The sequence below is a fragment of the Paroedura picta genome, chromosome 16, assembly GCF_049243985.1.
Source record: "Paroedura picta isolate Pp20150507F chromosome 16, Ppicta_v3.0, whole genome shotgun sequence".
NCBI lineage: Eukaryota > Metazoa > Chordata > Lepidosauria > Squamata > Gekkonidae > Paroedura > Paroedura picta.
The window spans coordinates 1,965,257-1,982,008 of record NC_135384.1 but is presented as its reverse complement, the minus strand read 5'-3'; the positions used below and the strand labels follow the sequence as shown (position 1 = coordinate 1,982,008).

Sequence of the window (16,752 nt, the reverse complement as noted above, 5' to 3'; positions counted from 1 at the left end):
TTTTTGTCTTCTAGACTTCTGCATCTCCTGTCTCAGGGCTGTGGGGGCAGTCAAAACAGGAGCCCTGGCCTGGTGGCCCAGGCTAGCTGACCTTGCCAGGAATCAGAAGGGAAGGAGAGTCAGCCCCAGTTAGGACTTTGATGGGGAAGTCCAGGATTGCCCAGCAGAGACAGGCCACGGCAAACCACGGGGCTCTTGACTTGAAAGTTGCACCTTGGCAGTGCTTCCTAGCACCGAGAAGATGAGGAATCAAACCCACAAGGTGGGTGGGAGGTTAGGAATCTGTCTTCAGCATCAAGGGCAAAGAAGAATTGGGTTTTATAACCCACTTTTCATTGCCCAAAGTGGTATCCAATCGCCTTCCCTTCCTCTCCCCACAACACCCTGTGAGGTACGTGGGGCTGGGAGAGCCCTGACATTCCTGCTGTGTGAGAACAGCACTATTAGGGCTGTGACAAGCCCAAGGTCACTCAGCTGGCTGCAGATGGAAGAGCAGAGCATCAAACCTGGCTTGCCAGGACAGAAGCATTCCGTCCCACATGAAAATACGCAGCATCTTACACCCATCAGAGAACATGCCTAAACTAGTTCTCACAAAATGCCTTTTTATTTAAGGAAAATCTCTCTTAAGAAAAAAAAAAATAGCTTAAGTCCCGAGACGGGAACAGGTGTAGCTGAATCCTGCTCCAGGTCGGCTGTTGGCAGAACTGATAATGGCTGGCACTCCAAAATAAAAATTTTTAAAAACATATATACATTTCCTAACTTAAAAACGGGAGTAATCGGGATGTTTCCTTTGTGCTGGTGGGTGTGGGTTTCCCAGGCTGTAGTCCCTGGCATTTTGCTGGCAACTGTGGCTGGCATCTCCAGAGGCAGAACACGGCAATGTGTGAGATTTGCCAATGTGTGAGATCTGCCATTCCTAACTCTGACGATGCCAGCCACAGTTACCAGCAAAATGTCAGGAACTAAACCTGCCAGACTATGGCCATGCAGCCCGGAAAACTCCCAACAGCCAGTTGACTCCAGCTGTAAAAGCCTTTGACAGTTATCGTCATATCCTTAATACATATCAACATCTGGGTATGTGGCCTTAGCTCCTGCATAGCTACACCACAAGGTTATGAAGATCTCTTCTGCTAGTAAACACTCCCATTTGCAGAAGAGAGCCACAGGAGCCAACCTGAGCGGCCTCCAGGTATTCCTGCTATCAGGATATCCACACACCCAGTTTGGGAGTATGGTCTGATCCTTCACCCAACAAAAAAACTACATCTTGCCTTCTCTCCCCCCTGCCCCCCAATTTCCTAGAGGAATTGACCGCTTTCCATGATTCTCTTAACTAATTCAAGCCCAATCTCCACTTTCCTCCCAGTGGTGAAGAAAGCAAAACACACACAGAGAAGCCCTGTGAAAGCTCAGTGGCCGGGTGACACAATTTAGGGAGAGGGAGAGAGAACTCCTTCTAGGAGCAGAGACTTTGGGAGGGGGCATATCTGTAGGTGGGAGAACGTTTTGAAAATGATTCTCCCATCACCACGCCTCCCGCAATTTGAAATGGTGCGGCCCAGAAAGGCCAGGGGGGGCTCCTGTTTACCTGGCACCAAGGGGCAGGTGATGCGGGGAGGGGATGAGGCTCCTTCACCTGCCACATTGCTTTAAATACTTCTCCAGGCTGCAGGCAAAAGGACCACGCTGGTTTTCTCCAGCAGGTGACACCCAGCAAGACCAAAACCGTGTGCCAAGAGTTCATGGGGGCATAGCAGTGCCAGTCCCAAACGGAAACAGGAGAGCCCACAGGGCTGTCTTCGAGCTCCCCCTTCTCACAAGTTGTCGTAATCGTCCTCCTCCTCGTGTTTCCTTTTCAAGGGGTTCGGGTCGTTGGCCGCGTTTTGGGAGGACACCATGTTGGTGGTGATGAGGATGTTTTTGGAGCCCATCAGGGAGGGGTTGATGAGCACGTTCTGCACCGTCGGTGTCGTGGGAGTCGCTGAGAAGGAAAACGGGAGGGGGAGAACCTTTTTTGTGTCGTTCGAAAGCACAGGGATTTCCCAAACCGCAACTGAGGGGAGAGGGGAGACTTTTAAATTACCGGGGAATTTATTTCCTCCATTTTCAGGGTGGTCTGAATTCTACAAATCAGAAACTGTAGGATTGGCTCCCTGGCCAAGCTCCTCTGGTTCCCCAGAGACACAGGAGAAACACCCATTCTATAATGCCAGCAAACGCATCCCGGGGGGGGGGGGGGGGTTCAGTTTGCACACGACAGGAAAGTCACATGAACTGGGTTACTTCCTTCGAAATCATTCCACCACCCTGCCTGTGGGGCCACTGGCAGAGCTTCTGCTTGACATGCAGAAGGTCTCGGGTTCGATCCCCAGCATCTGCAGTTAGAGGAGATGTGACCCTGGAGAGTGGCTGCCTGTCCAAGTAGACCTTGATGGACCCAAAGTCTTGGCCAGTAGAAGGCAGCAGCTTCATGCAGCTTCACCTACAGCCGAATTCACACACTCTCGCCTCCCCATCCCAGCTCGGCTCCCTAGTTTGGAGGAAGTAGGCTGTTTTGAGCTCATTTTTACCTGACTTGACTGATGTTTGGGACGTGGGGATCTGCACAGTGAACCGCTGCCCCGTCAGTGACACGGGGGTCCCGACTTTGGTCGAAACAGAGACCGTCTGTGCCGAAGGAGTCCCTGAAATACACCAAGAAGGAAAATGAAGAGGGAAGGAGACCCAGCCCCGAGACAAAGGAGGCTACCGAAGCCGGAAAACACCAGAAGGAACAAAATACTAAAAAATTAATAGTGAAAACGAAAAAATTAAAACACTAAATACATAATATGTGTATTCATTGTTAGATCTTCGTATGTTGTTGATTTTGATTTAGTGCTGCAATCCTAACCATGCTTCCCTGGGAATAAGCCCCCCAAAGCAGACTTCAGACCTTAGGATTGCAGCAGGGAGGGGCACAAGAGCGATGGGACAAGACAGGAGCGCAACTCATTTGAGCCGCGGAGCGTTACCCAAGGTGGGCGTGCTGGGCCGGCTGGTGACGGCTCCGACGCTCAGTCGCGGCACGGTGATCCTTCCGGCGGAGGAAGAGACCTGGGAAGAAGAAGCCGCGTGTTTGACCAAGGAGGGCCCACGTGGCGTATCCCGCCAGGATCTGGGACGCCACGTCCGTCTCCCACCTTTTTCTGCAACGACTTCAGCTTGTAGTTGGGCGCCGTCAGGCAGTATCGATCGGGCGGCAGCCGTGGGCCCGAGTAAGGCTTGATCAGCGGCAAAGGCATCTGGTTCTTCTGCCGAGCGATATCGAGCAGAAACTGGGGAAAGGGGGGGGGAGAGGGTGAATTCACAGTTCCTGTTCCCTCACAAGTCAAATCACGCTCATCAGTAATCCAGGTAATCTAACTTGTCCTTCTGAATCACTGAGGGTAACCACGTTATCTTAAAATGTTAATCTAAAAGCAGATTGGGCTTTGCTTGTTTTACCCTGCACCCCAGCGTCCTCATGCTCATGAGCAGAGGTGGTGGAACCCACCACAAAATGGCTGCCACAAGAGGAGGAGCTAACCACAAAATGGCCACCACAGGGGGAAGCCCCTTTGCAGGGGAGAAGAGAGGCAATTAAGACATGCACAGGGGAAGAGCGGAGTCCAAGACTAAAACAAATGTTGTGAAAGGGTGGGGGGGGGACTCTGGCTGAGACAATGCTATTTTAATCTGCACAGCTCATCAGACCTTCAGTGACCAACTGGAAGCCCTCTTGGGCAAGGGCTCTGCCCACTTCCACAAAACAATTGGTGGCCACCAAGAAAGGTGTCGGCAGGTCCCATGGCACCCGTGGGTGCTATGTTGGGGACTATGCTATGAGCAACATTCAGGACTATAAGCCTGAACAGATCTCCCCACAAGAGCAGAAGGGGGAGCATACATCTCTGGGAGGGGGAGAGGTGAACGATTGGTCCGTCCGGCACTGGATCGCCAACCTCACGTCATCCGCGTCGACGCTCGACTTCTTCGCGTGGCTGGAATAAATCTTGGCGTCTTCCAGGATAGTTGTCACGTAGCCTTTCAAGAAACAAAACCCAGAAACTTCAGGAGGGCCACGTGGCCAAGACAGGACAATTCAGCAGTTAGTGCTGGGCTAATGTGTCGTGGTGCTCACTGACTGACCCTGAGCCAGGCATGCTCTCTCGCCCTAACCTATCCTGCAGGATTGTTGTGAAGGTAGAACTGGAGGAGGGGAGTGACACCAGTTGCCTCATTCGAGGAATGCCAGAAAGAGGCTTGGCATCCCTATTGGCCAGCCATCCGGAGTTAGGATCTGCTGGCAGATTACCTGTATTACCTGGTGAGACGATACTTCCAGGAAGAGAAACTGCAGAAGTGGAAAACGTACATAAAAATTAGACACACTGAGATAGAATTCAAGGCACGGAGGGCTTACGGTATGCAAACTCCAGCATCTGATTGATCACCCGTGGCTCGTATTCGGTGATCCCCATGTCTTTCAAGATCTGGGCCATCACCTGTTAAGTGCAATAGAACAAGAGGAAATGCTTTAAACTTCCCTGGAAAAAACATGACAGCATCTTTAATCTATACACTAGGACAGGGGTGGCCAAACGGTGGCTGTCCAGGGTCCATGGACTACACTCTCCGTCCAGGGGCTCCTTGAAGGACAGCGAGGTTTAATTCTGGGTCTCAGCTTTGCTGTGCACGCCCGCTTCCTCGGAGACTTAAGTGGACGAGCAGGCAAAAGCTTATGCCTCAAGCTAACCTTTCCGGGTCTGCCAGGTGCCCCTGGGCTCAAACTTCCCCCGGCTACATGGCTACTCACCTGCAACTGGTCTCTTACCATCTCGCTAGTGCAGCACTGAAAGACACAGGGAGACCCTCCCTCTCCCGCCCCAAAGGTGGCAACCCTGGAGAGCCTTGACTAGCCCAGCAACTGTGCAAGCTTTTGCAAAGCGCAGAGTTCTGGATCACTCCCCTGCACTCTGCCGGGGCAGTTTTGGGGGGACCCTCCTCATTGCCCCCCTCCCCCTCCCCCACCCCTCCCCACCCACCTGGGCATCTTTGGGGGCGCTCTTGGGCGACGCCATCTTGCTCGCCTCCATCGCAGCCATGGCCAAGAAGAGGGACAGGCGCCCTCCGCGGCGCCACTGAGCATGCGCGTCCCTCTCGCCCGGACGTAGCTGCCCTCGCGCATGCGCAGTGGGGGAAATGAAGCCGATGCCCTCGCCCTTCCTGTTGCCTTCCTTCTGCTGCCTGCGCGGGGCGACCGAGTTCTTTGTGGTGGAAACGCAAGGGGGGGGGGGATTTTGCAGCATGGCACGCTCCTCCGAGGTTGTGTCTTGTGCATAAGCAATGCATATGAAAAATAAAAAGCAGCTAGCTCTTGTGGGCTGGCCCTTCCGGGGGGGGGGGAGGAGGAGAGAGAGTTGCGGTTTTAGCAGGAACAGCAGGGAGGCGTCTCGCATCCGCGTCTAGTGCAACGCAACGTCACACCCACAAAGAAATGAATCAGCGCTAGCCTTCCTCCCCCATCCTCACCCCCAGTTTTGCACAATGCTGCTTCTGCGGAGGAGGCTTGCCTGCAGACCCCACCGGGCTGCCCCTCCGCGGGGTTGGGAAAATGAATCCCCCAGGCAGATTGCAAAACAGGCGTATCGTTTTAGCGGACTGGGGCGGAGGCAGGAGAATCAAGGCAGCAGAGGCTCCATCCTGCAAAGCCACAATGGAGAAAGCTCCAGGAGATCTGCAGTGCAAACCCATTTTTTTAAAAAAAAGTCATTAAAAAGCATTCTTGCATTGGCCGGGAATCGAACCCGGGCCTCCCACGTGGCAGGCGAGAATTCTACCACTGAACCACCAATGCATTGCATGGAATACAATCTGTTGCATGATGACTTTTATATATCTTCCAAGACAAGATGTCCGGAGATTAAATTCCTAAACAAGACCTACGACGTGCCTAGAATAGTTGTTTGGGGCTGCCCAGGTCAGAACTCATGGTAGCTAAGGGAGAAACTGGAAGAGTCTTCTAGTCCAACGTCCTGACGCCTGCACATTTCAGGGAATCTGGAAGTACTCCCACTATCCCCCCCCCCCACTTTGCATCCCGTGACCAATCTCAGGTGGAGGAAAATCTGGGAGTGGTGATGGGCATCCCTCCCCCCCACCCCAAGTTAACTTTTTTTGGCTGGATTGCTCACCCCAGCCTGGGGCAATTCCGGACCATTTGGGGATGCTATTTTCTTGCCCGAGGCAAGAGCAGGGGTGGCCAAACTGTGGCTCTCCAGATGTTCAAGGACTGCAATTCCCATGAGCTCCTGCCAGCACATGCTGTCTTTTCTTGCCTGGTGGAGACAACTATTCCAAAAGTCCTCTTATAAACAAAGACCAACAGCACTCCTGGCTAGTTTTACAGTTTCAAAAAGCTCCTTCCTGGGTCATTTAGGATGCATAAAAACGTTTTATTTGTTTGACTGTTATATTTATATGCCACCCTCCCTGGAGGCGCTATATATTCTTTATTATTTTCCTAACAATCTGAGTCTCTTATTGATGCCTGTTTATATAACGTCTGTTGTTTGTTAATACATGATACATTTTTTGGAACTGGAGTCTGCTTTTTTGGACCCACCTGGAGGTTGCAAAACCAGACTGCATATGACCCTTGCTGCAGGTCATTCTGTTTCTCCGATAAAGTTCACAAAACATTTCTCCTTCTCTCCCTTCAAGCAGCCATGGTTACCGCTAGAGGAATTTTGGGAATGTGTGGGGCTGGACGGGCCGGCCTTGACTCCTTATCTGGGTTCCCTAAAGCTCTTCTAAACAGGACATTCCAGGCATCAGTTGCTAAGCCTGGCGGGGCCTTTCACGGACTCCGGGTGCCTGTCTCAGTAGAGCCTTTCTTGCAAAAGCAGTTTTTTCTACACCCAAGGTGACACTGGACTCAGACTTTGTCCCACGGCTTCAGACACACATGGTGACCTACCTGAATGAGAAACTGAAACCGTATTACGGGATGTAAAAAACATTTTAATCCAGAAACTATATGACTGGTAATATAAAAACTGAGATAACCAATATCCAGTTCCTTTAAAAATTCTTATATTCTAAGGGAAAGCAATGTTTTGTTTTGTTTTTAAAAAGAGGATACATTCAACAAAATTATGCATCACAAATCATTTTACATCGTTCACCGAACGTCCAGACGCAAGGCTCAGATTCCATTCCGAAGGCAGTTTAATTGTTGCGCTGAATGTTTCTACTACGGCAGTGCATGCTTTGCTGGGGTATCCATGATGCAGTGTAAGGACTGCCAGACCTACTTCCGCATGAGTCCTGAGGTGGCCCAGCCCACTGTGGCACCTTCCTTTCCTTCATTAAGCTCCTCTGGCCAAAGGCCTGGAGTTTCAAGCCACTAGATCAGGGGTAGTCAACCTGGGGTCCTCCAGATGTCCATGGACTACAATTCCCACGAGCCCCTGCCAGCGTTTGCTGGCAGGGGCTCATGGGAATTGTAGTCCATGGACATCTGGAGGACCCCAGGTTGACTACCCCTGCACTAGCTCACAGCAGGATAAAACAAGCATCCAAAAACATGCCAGAACACATAAGAGGAAAACACAGAGAAATGATAGTACAGCAAGCCCTTAAACACATTGGATAAAATAAACGAGTGGGCATCTCTAGTTCTCACAGGGTCAGCAGGATAAAACTAGCCTGAGCAGTAATTTAGTGACCACCGTCAGGTAGTTTGTGCAGACGGTGTTAAGTTGGCCCTCACCACACGACCGCTTTCTTCACAGCACTCTTGAGCGTAGAGGCCAATGTCTTGAGTTTCTTTGGGGACATCACAGCACCAGACAGCTCCAAGCCCAGTTCGCCGTTGTCGATCCATCGAAAACCGACAAGTTTGTCGATTCGCCGGGAGGCGTACCTGACGCGGGTCCACAAATTGGTGGGACTTCGGTTGCTACGATAATCCTCTCCCTTGTAGACCCCACTCAGGTAGGCGGCCAAGTCCCTCTGAGCGGGATCCTCAATAAAGTTCTCATGAACTACGAGGCGGAGGGCCTCGTGGGCTACGTTTTTTATGACCTCGTCGGGGCTGGAGAGCAGAAGGAATGCATGGGTGACCACTTCGATGTCATGCTGCTCCTCCATTGTCAGCTCCACATCTCCGTCCCACTCGGAGAGAACAGAGTCGATCCAGCCAAGCTCCTTCTTTGGGACCAGCTGCTCTCTCAGGACAGACAGAATTGCAGGAAGCAGATTCCTCTTCACTATGCTCACCTTCTGCTTGTGCGCTAGCTGGGATGCCTTGATCTTCTCCAGGTTGGCCTCAAATTCCTCCCGGACGCTCGCCGGCTGGTCTTGGAAGCCGATGGGCTTTCTCAGGTATTGGACCGTTTCCCCTTCCTTCAGGCAGGAGATGGGCCTGCCCTGGACCGTGAACATGGTCTCCCGAAGGGTTCCACGTCTGAAGTGGAGCGATGTGCACTTCTCGGCCTTGAAGCGCAGGCCCATCCAGTCCGCAGCGGCCGAGGCATCGACCAGCGTGGCCTGCAGCTCTTGGGCGTTCCTGGCAACCAGCACCAGGTCGTCGGCGTAAGCCAGCACGCTAATGCGCTCACCGTACAGGTTGAAGCCACGGGCGCGGCCATCCACGAAACGGAGGAGCTGTTCCATGGCCAGGTGGAAGAGGATGCAGCTCAGGGGACACCCTTGCATCAGTCCCGTCCGGAGCGGGATCTCCTCCGTTTCATTCTGCCCCACCTTGATGGTCGTGGTCCAGCCCTCCAGCAGCTCCTGAAGCAGCCCCAGGAAGTCTCCGGGCATGCCAAACTCTGCCAGCGTGTGGAAGACTTGGCAGCGCCGGATGGAGCCGTAGGCGTCCTCCAGGTCCAGCAATGCCAGGGCACACTCCCTCCCGGTGTGGCGGGCCTCGTGCTGCACGGTCTGCAGGAGGAAGCGGAGCTCGACGGCGCCTCTGGGGCCCTGGAGGGCCTTCTGCTGGGGGCTGAGGGCTCCCCCCTCCCGGGCCCACCGGGAGACGCGCTCGGCCAGGCCCTTGGCATACAGCTTGTAGATGGCGTTGCAGTAGAAGATGGGCCGCCAGCTGGCCGGCCGTCGGGGGTCGCCTCGCTTCGGCTTGAGGCCGGTCTGGGCGCGCTTCCAGGCGGTCGGCGTGCGCTGCAGCTGCCGGCAGCCCTCGAAGATGGCCGCCAGGCTCTCGCCCTTCGGGTCGTGCTCCTTCAGCCGGTCGAGGGAGATCCCGTCCGGGCCGGGGCGTTTGTTTCGGGCCCGCTGGAAGATCGCCCGCACCTCTTCCGCGGTGAACGGCTCGCCCAGGCCCGCGGGGGACGGCAGGCGCGGAAGGCGGCGCAGGGGTGGCGGACGGGGCGCGCCGCCTCGGGCGCCGTCCCCTCGAGCGTAGATGCCCGCGAAGTGTCGCCACAGCTCTTCTAGCGGGATCGGGCAGGGCGACGACGGCCCTTCCAGGATCTGCCGGACGGCCGCGTCTCTGTTGGTCCGGAAGAGCCTGGAACCGGAAGGGAACCGGGGCCCCGAGAGGGCTTCTTGGGAGAGGGGCTCCGTGAAGCGCCGGATCCGCCGCTCCAAGTCCTCAAAGGCGCGGTCGCGTCGCCTCCCGTCCCCCGACATGGCCAAGGGTGCCCCGGGCAGCTTCTCCTGCAAAGCACCGACCCGGGAAGGAAACGCGAGGGCCGGAGCGGAGACCCGGGGTCGGACGGCCGTGTGGGGAGCCCGCTGCGGTCTTCTTCCAGCCTCCCCGGCCGGCTTCTCTCCCTCCGGGACACTTGCGGGGAAGGGGCTGCCCAAAGCGGCACCCGCAGGCCTGCTTACCGGCTCTCGGCCCGCCGCCGCGCTCAGCTTCGTTCAGCGGGAGGATCGCCAGGCGCCCCGGGGAAGCCCTCCGAGCCCGCTCGGCGACAGACACAGAGGCCGGCGCGTCTGCAGCGGCCGGATCACGCCCCTTCCCGCCCGTGCAAACGGGGACTTTCCACCGAGGGTCAGGCTATTGGCCCGCGGGCAAGACTCCTCCCCGGGAAAGGCAACTGATGCCATTTGAACCTTTGTCCCCAAATTGTTGGCGCTGCCTCATTGGCTGTCCACTTGGCATGTCCTTCAGATCTGCTATAAAGCATTGTGGGTCTTCACGGGACCCCGGGAGCCAAGCTTTGTCCTTTTTTTCGGGGTGCGGATAAGCAAAGCGCCTTTCCACCACCGCGCCCGGGGAGATGGGACTCGAGCGCGCTTTCCTGGGTAGTTCCTGAAAGTTCCGCCGTCCCGGGGTGGCGGGAAGTCCGCGCGTTCTGATTGGCGGCCGAGCTTCGAGGTCCGCCCTTATCCAATCGGATCCGACCTGCGATCAGCCCGCGGGAACAACTAACTGCGCACGGGACGGGGGGGGGGGGGAGTGCATTGCTTGGCCATTCCTTCTGCAGCCCCTTCTCTTCCTCCGGCGCCTTTGGGGGACGGATTAGCGTTCGTGGGCGGATTAGTCCGCTTCGCTTGCCAGGACACGCTCTGGATTCACTTGCGCGTGAATGCAGCCCGTGCTTTGGCTTTTGCATTGTTAACATCGATACAGGGTCACCTGCGAGTGCGGCGGCCGGGTCTCCCCCGGCCACCACCAGGGGCATGAGGTTAGGGTCGCCAGAGGCCTGCTGAGAAACCCCTGAAGAACTGGGCGGAGCGGTGGAAGCCAGGTCAGGCAGAGACCTCTGGAGTACAAGACCGGAAGCATCCCACTTCCCCAAAGGAGCAGTCTAAAACATCCCTCTGTAGCACAATAAAATCAGAGTCCAGCGGCACCTTTAAGACCAACAAAGTTTTATGCAAGGTGTGAGCTTTGGAGTGCAAGCACCCTTCCTCAGGCTAAACTGGAATAAATCTTTGTTGGTCTTAAAGGTGCCGCTGGACTCTGGTTTTATTGTGCTACTTCAGACCAACAGGGCTGCTCATTTGAATGTTTCCTCTGTAACAGTAATACCTAGGGCGTACCCTGGCCCCACCTGGAGGCTGGCATCCTTATTTGGGAGCGGGGAAGGAGGCAAGAAAATTTGTAAATGATCTAAATGTCATGTTTAGATCATGGCGTGCAAAGAGCGTAACTGAGAACGCGGAAGTAAAACACTTGAGTACACGCAAAACTAGGTGGGGAGAAGAGCATTTAGAGAAATCAGCTTTTCTTCCAATGCGGTGGGTGGCCCTGAAAAGGAAACTTCGTGGTTTGCCAGCAGGAGCGGGATTGCAGCGGGCCCCGCTCAACCGCCGAAGCCGTAGAGGGTGCTTGAGCCCGTAGACCACGTCCCTGGCGGTGACCATCTTCCTCTTGGCGTGCTCGGTGTAGGTGATGGCGGGAGGCCTCGCCGGCGATGTGCTTGAAGATGTTGTTCACAAAGGAGTCCATGATGCTCATGGCCCTGGAGGAGATGCCCATCTCAATTAATTATCATTAAAAAACACAAAAGGCCATCTTCAGATAGAGTTCACCACTGCAGGAAGTGCTGGCAGCCTCAAGGACAGACGGCTTCAAGGAAGGACTGGAGAAGCACCTGGAGCAGAGGGAGGCCCGTCAGTGGCTCCCAGCCACGAGGCCTAGAGGGAACGTCTGCCTGGGGCAGGGATGCTCTGTCTTCTTGCTGCTTGGGGGCCACGGAGGGAGCCCTTAAGGAGTTCTGGCCCCGCTGGTAGACCTCCTGGTGGCCCCTGGGTTTTGGCCACCATGTGGCCCAGACTGTGGGACTGGACAGACCACTGGCCTGACCCAGAACGGCTTCCAGTTGCACTGTCCTGACCCACCACTGGCCTTCCCCCTCCCTAGAGTCCAGGGACCCTCACCTCACACTTGTAGCAGCCGATGTGGAAACTGCGGTCCAAGGCAACGATCCGCACCGTCTCCTCTTGGCCCGGCTCCGGCATGATGGCGTTTCCACACACTGAGCACCGGGGAGCAAATTTCCTGGGGACAGAGAGCAAGAAGAAGGAATCAGCAGCAGCGTCTCCTGCCAAGCTGGGAGGCAGCTCCCCCCACTGAGAAAAGGGCAGCTTCCGCCATTGCGGAATGGCTCCAAGGGGAGGAGCAGGCAGCATCCCCTGGGCCGCCAGCCAGCCAGGTTGCCCCAGTGGCGTCAAGCCCTCTTTGCGCCCCCTTTGCCCTCCAGCCCCTGAGGCAGCAAGCGGGGCGAGGGGGCGGAAGACCAGATACCGATGGAAATCTTCAATGCAGTGGATCTGGCTGGTGGCGTCAACCGTGAAGGGAACGCCGTCCAAGCAGCGGTGGCAGACGACGCAGGGTGGTAGGCCTTGCCCATCGCGCGCAGGATCCGGTCCATGATGGGCCTGGAGCACAGAGAACATTTCTCCAGGGTCACCTGGCAGGGCGGGAGGAAGCAGACATCCCACCTACCCCCCTTGGGAAGAGGCCACTGGGTCCAATTGGCCAACCGACTTTGCCTGGAGTTTGTGGCATGGCTTACTTGCTCGAGCTCAACATCTGCACACTGCAGAACCCAAACTGCAGGATTTGAGATGTGCACCCAGGATGGGCGGGGGTGGGGGAGCAGGTGTGCCTCTGCAGGACAAAATACATACAGTTTGCCTGGATGCTCTTTTGAAGGCTCCCAGTCCTGCAAATGGAGCACTAGAAGGCCCCAGATCCCCCTCTGGCAGGGACTCCAAATGGGGGTCCAGACCAGCAGGGCTCCCCCTTTTTGCTCCCACCGCACCCCGCAGACCCGAAGCTTCTGGCCACTCATCATGCAGCAGGATTCGGACACCCCACCCCCTCCAATGCGCACCCCAGGGCCCGGCCGGCCAGCGCCGCGACCGCGAGTGACCCTGCCAGTGAACTCTGAGTGACCCCGCCGCCCTCCCTCACACACACCTGCGCCGGCCGTGCGTGCTCTCCCCAGGCGCGTGCGTTACCTCCTCGGAGGGCCTCCAGCCCCCCCCCCCCCGGTGATTGGCTCCCCTCAGGTTCTGTCTCTGGGCAGAGAGCCTGCCCTGTCCCAGCGTCCCTTGGCGGGGACCCAATCAGCTTCGGGGCCTGAGGCGCCCCACTTTCTGGTTGGCTGGCGGGGCCCGGGCGGGAGGATGAAACGTGCCGCCTCAGGCGGGAACCTGAAAAGTCACCTGGACCTGCCCTGAGGGGAGAAAAAGAACGAAGACCAAGAAGCCCCAAGACGAAGACCCCTGAGGAGGAAGGCGAAGAAGCCCCAAGACCAAGAAGCCCCAAGAGGAGGAGGAAGGCGAAGAAACCCCAAAGAAGCCCCAAGAAGAAGAGGAGGAAGACCAAGAAGACGAAGCCCCAAGACCAAGAAGCCCCAAGAAGACCAAGAAGCCCCAAGAAGGCGAAGAAGCCCCAAGAAGGCGAAGAAGCCCCCAGAAGCGCCCGTTCCCTGTTCCCCGAGCGGCGCGGCCGAGGACCCTGCGGAAGGAAGGCGGCGGCGGCGGCCTCCTCTGAAGCGCCCTTTGCGCGGCCCGTTCCCAGCGAGAGCCTGGAGAGGAGCGAGCGCAGCTTGGCCAACGCGGTTCCTCTTCTTCTTCTTCGGGGGCAGCGGCTGACGGGGCGTCTCTGGCCGGAGGAGACCACGAGCGGCGCCGGGCAAACTGGCCGCCCTCAGGCTCCTCGGCAGAGACGGGTAAGAAGCCCCCACTGACCAGAGAAAATAAAGCTATGGGCGCTGGGGACGGGTTGCCTCTGTGGCAAAACAAAAAGAGCTGAAATCACAAGGGGGGAGGGAGGCTGGGAGAGGTCTGGTGACTGGTGCCAAAATGTTTCATATGCACAGGGTTAAAGGTGCCAAAATGTTTCTGCACAGGGTTACAGGTGCCAAAATTCTTCAAATGCACAGAATTACTGGTACCAAACTGGTTTTATATGCACAGGGTTACTGGTGCCTATTGGTTCAAACCCACCTGGGAAAGTTCTGGTTACAGGTGCCAAAATGTTTCATATGCACAGGGTTACTGGTATCAAACTGTTTTTATATGCTCATGGTTACTGGTGTCTATTGGTTCAAACCCACCTGGGAAGGGTCTGGTTACAGGTGCCAAAAGGTTTCATATACACAGAGTTACTAGTACCAAACTGTTTTTATATGCACAGGGTTACTGGTGTCTATTGGTTCAAACCCACCTGGGAAGGGTCTGGTTACAGGTACCAAAATGTTTCATATGCACAGGGTTACTGGTACCAAACTGTTTTTATATGCTCATGGTTACTGGTGTCTATTGGTTCAAACCCACCTGGGAAATTTCTGGTTACAGGTGCCAAAATGTTTCATATCCACAGGGTTACAGGTGCCAAAATGTTTCATATGCACAGGGTTAAAGGTGCCAAAATGTTTCATATGCACAAGGTTACTGGTACCAAACTGTTTTTATATGCTCATGGTTACTGGTGTCTATTGGTTCAAACCCACCTGGAAAATTTCTGGTTACAGGTGCCAAAATGATTCATATGCACAGGGTTACTGGTACCAAACTGTTTTTATATGCTCATGGTTACTGGTGTCTATTGGTTCAAACCCACCTGGGAAATTTCTGGTTAAAGGTGCCAAAATGTTTCATATGCACAGGGTTACTGGTACCAAACTGTTTTTATATGCTCATGGTTACTGGTGTCTATTGGTTCAAACCCACCTGGGAAATTTCTGGTTACAGGTGCCAAAATGTTTCATATCCACAGGGTTAGAGGTGCCAAAATGTTTCATATGCACAGGGTTAAAGGTGCCAAAATGTTTCATATGCACAGGGTTACTGGTACCAAACTGTTTTTATATGCTCATGGTTACTGGTGTCTATTGGTTCAAACCCACCTGGGAAGGGTCTGCTTACAGGTGCCAAAAGGTTTCATATACACAAAGTTACTAGTACCAAACTGGTTTTATATGCACAGGGTTACTGGTGTCTATTGGTTCAAACCCACCTGGGAAGGGTCTGGTTACAGGTGCCAAAATGTTTCATATGCACAGGGTTACTGGTACCAAACTGTTTTTATATGCTCATGGTTACTGGTGTCTATTGGTTCAAACCCACCTGGGAAATTTCTGGTTAAAGGTGCCAAAATGTTTCATATGCACAGGGTTACTGGTACCAAACTGTTTTTATATGCTCATGGTTACTGGTGTCTATTGGTTCAAACCCACCTGGGAAAGTTCTGGTTACAGGTGCCAAAATGTTTCATATGCACAGGGTTACTGGTACCAAACTGTTTTTATATGCTCATGGTTACTGGTGTCTATTGGTTCAAACCCACCTGGGAAATTTCTGGTTACAGGTGCCAAAATGTTTCATATGCACAGGGTTACTGGTACCAAACTGTTTTTATATGCTCATGGTTACTGGTGTCTATTGGTTCAAACCCACCTGGGAAATTTCTGGTTAAAGGTGCCAAAATGTTTCATATGCACAGGGTTACTGGTACCAAACTGTTTTTATATGCTCATGGTTACTGGTGTCTATTGGTTCAAACCCACCTGGGAAAGTTCTGGTTACAGGTGCCAAAATGTTTCATATGCACAGGGTTACTGGTACCAAACTGTTTTTATATGCTCATGGTTACTGGTGTCTATTGGTTCAAACCCACCTGGGAAAGTTCTGGTTACAGGTGCCAAAATGTTTCATATGCACAGGGTTACTGGTACCAAACTGTTTTTATATGCTCATGGTTACTGGTGTCTATTGGTTCAAACCCACCTGGGAAAGTTCTGGTTACAGGTGCCAAAATGTTTCATATGCACAGGGTTAAAGGTGCCAAAATGTTTCATATGCACAGGGTTACTGGTACCAAACTGTTTTTATATGCTCATGGTTACTGGTGTCTATTGGTTCAAACCCACCTGGGAAATTTCTGGTTACAGGTGCCAAAATGTTTCATTTGCACAGGGTTACTGGTACCAAACTGTTTTTATATGCTCATGGTTACTGGTGTCTATTGGTTCAAACCCACCTGGGAAATTTCTGGTTACAGGTGCCAAAATGTTTCATATGCACAGGGTTACTGGTACCAAACTGTTTTTATATGCTCATGGTTACTGGTGTCTATTGGTTCAAAACCACCTGGGAAAGTTCTGGTTACAGGTGCCAAAATGTTTCATATGCACAGGGTTAAAGGTACCAAAATGTTTCATATGCACAGGGTTACTGGTACCAAACTGTTTTTATATGCTCATGGTTACTGGTGTCTATTGGTTCAAACCCACCTGGGAAATTTCTGGTTACAGGTGCCAAAATGTTTCATATGCACAGGGTTAAAGGTACCAACATGTTTCATATGCACAGGGTTACTGGTACCATACTGTTTTTATATGGTCATGGTTACTGGTGCCTATTGGTTCAAACCCACCTGGGAAAGTTCTGGTTAAAGGAGCCAAAATGTTTCATATGCACAGGGTTACTGGTACAAAACTGTTTTTATATGCTCATGGTTACTGGTGTCTATTGGTTCAAACCCACCTGGGAAGGGTCTGCTTACAGGTGCGAAAAGGTTTCATATACACAGAGTTACTAGTACCAAACTGGTTTTATATGCTCATGGTTACTGGTGTCTATTGGTTCAAACCCACCTGGGAAATTTCTGGTTACAGGTGCCAAAATGTTTCATATCCACAGGGTTACAGATGCCAAAATGTTTCATATGCACAGGGTTAAAGGTGCCAAAATGTTTCATATGCACAGGGTTACTGGTACCAAACTGTTTTT

General features: G+C 53.6%; 2 protein-coding genes and 1 non-coding gene across 3 annotated transcripts; all 3 read right to left on the bottom strand.

The window, feature by feature from the left end:
* Positions 1–588: 588 nt before the first annotated feature.
* LOC143825537 (transcription initiation factor TFIID subunit 9-like) lies at positions 589–5,209 on the bottom strand. Its single transcript, XM_077313579.1, has 7 exons — positions 5,076–5,209; positions 4,454–4,535; positions 3,938–4,074; positions 3,192–3,326; positions 3,024–3,105; positions 2,580–2,693; positions 589–1,990 (listed from the first exon to the last, which is right to left on the bottom strand). Exons 1-7 carry the CDS (start codon positions 5,133–5,135, stop codon positions 1,824–1,826), a joined length of 777 nt encoding a protein of 258 aa, XP_077169694.1. The 5' UTR covers positions 5,136–5,209; the 3' UTR covers positions 589–1,823.
* A 607-nt stretch (positions 5,210–5,816) lies between these two features.
* Positions 5,817–5,887, bottom strand: TRNAG-GCC (transfer RNA glycine (anticodon GCC)). The gene has a single exon. It is a non-coding gene; the product is annotated as a tRNA-Gly (tRNA).
* A 5,977-nt stretch (positions 5,888–11,864) lies between these two features.
* Positions 11,865–12,359, bottom strand: LOC143826550 (thyroid receptor-interacting protein 6-like). The gene is given in 3 exon segments (XM_077315388.1): positions 11,865–12,007; positions 12,254–12,341; positions 12,344–12,359. Coding segments are annotated over 3 exon segments (246 nt in total). The 3' UTR covers position 11,865.
* Positions 12,360–16,752: the final 4,393 nt, after the last annotated feature.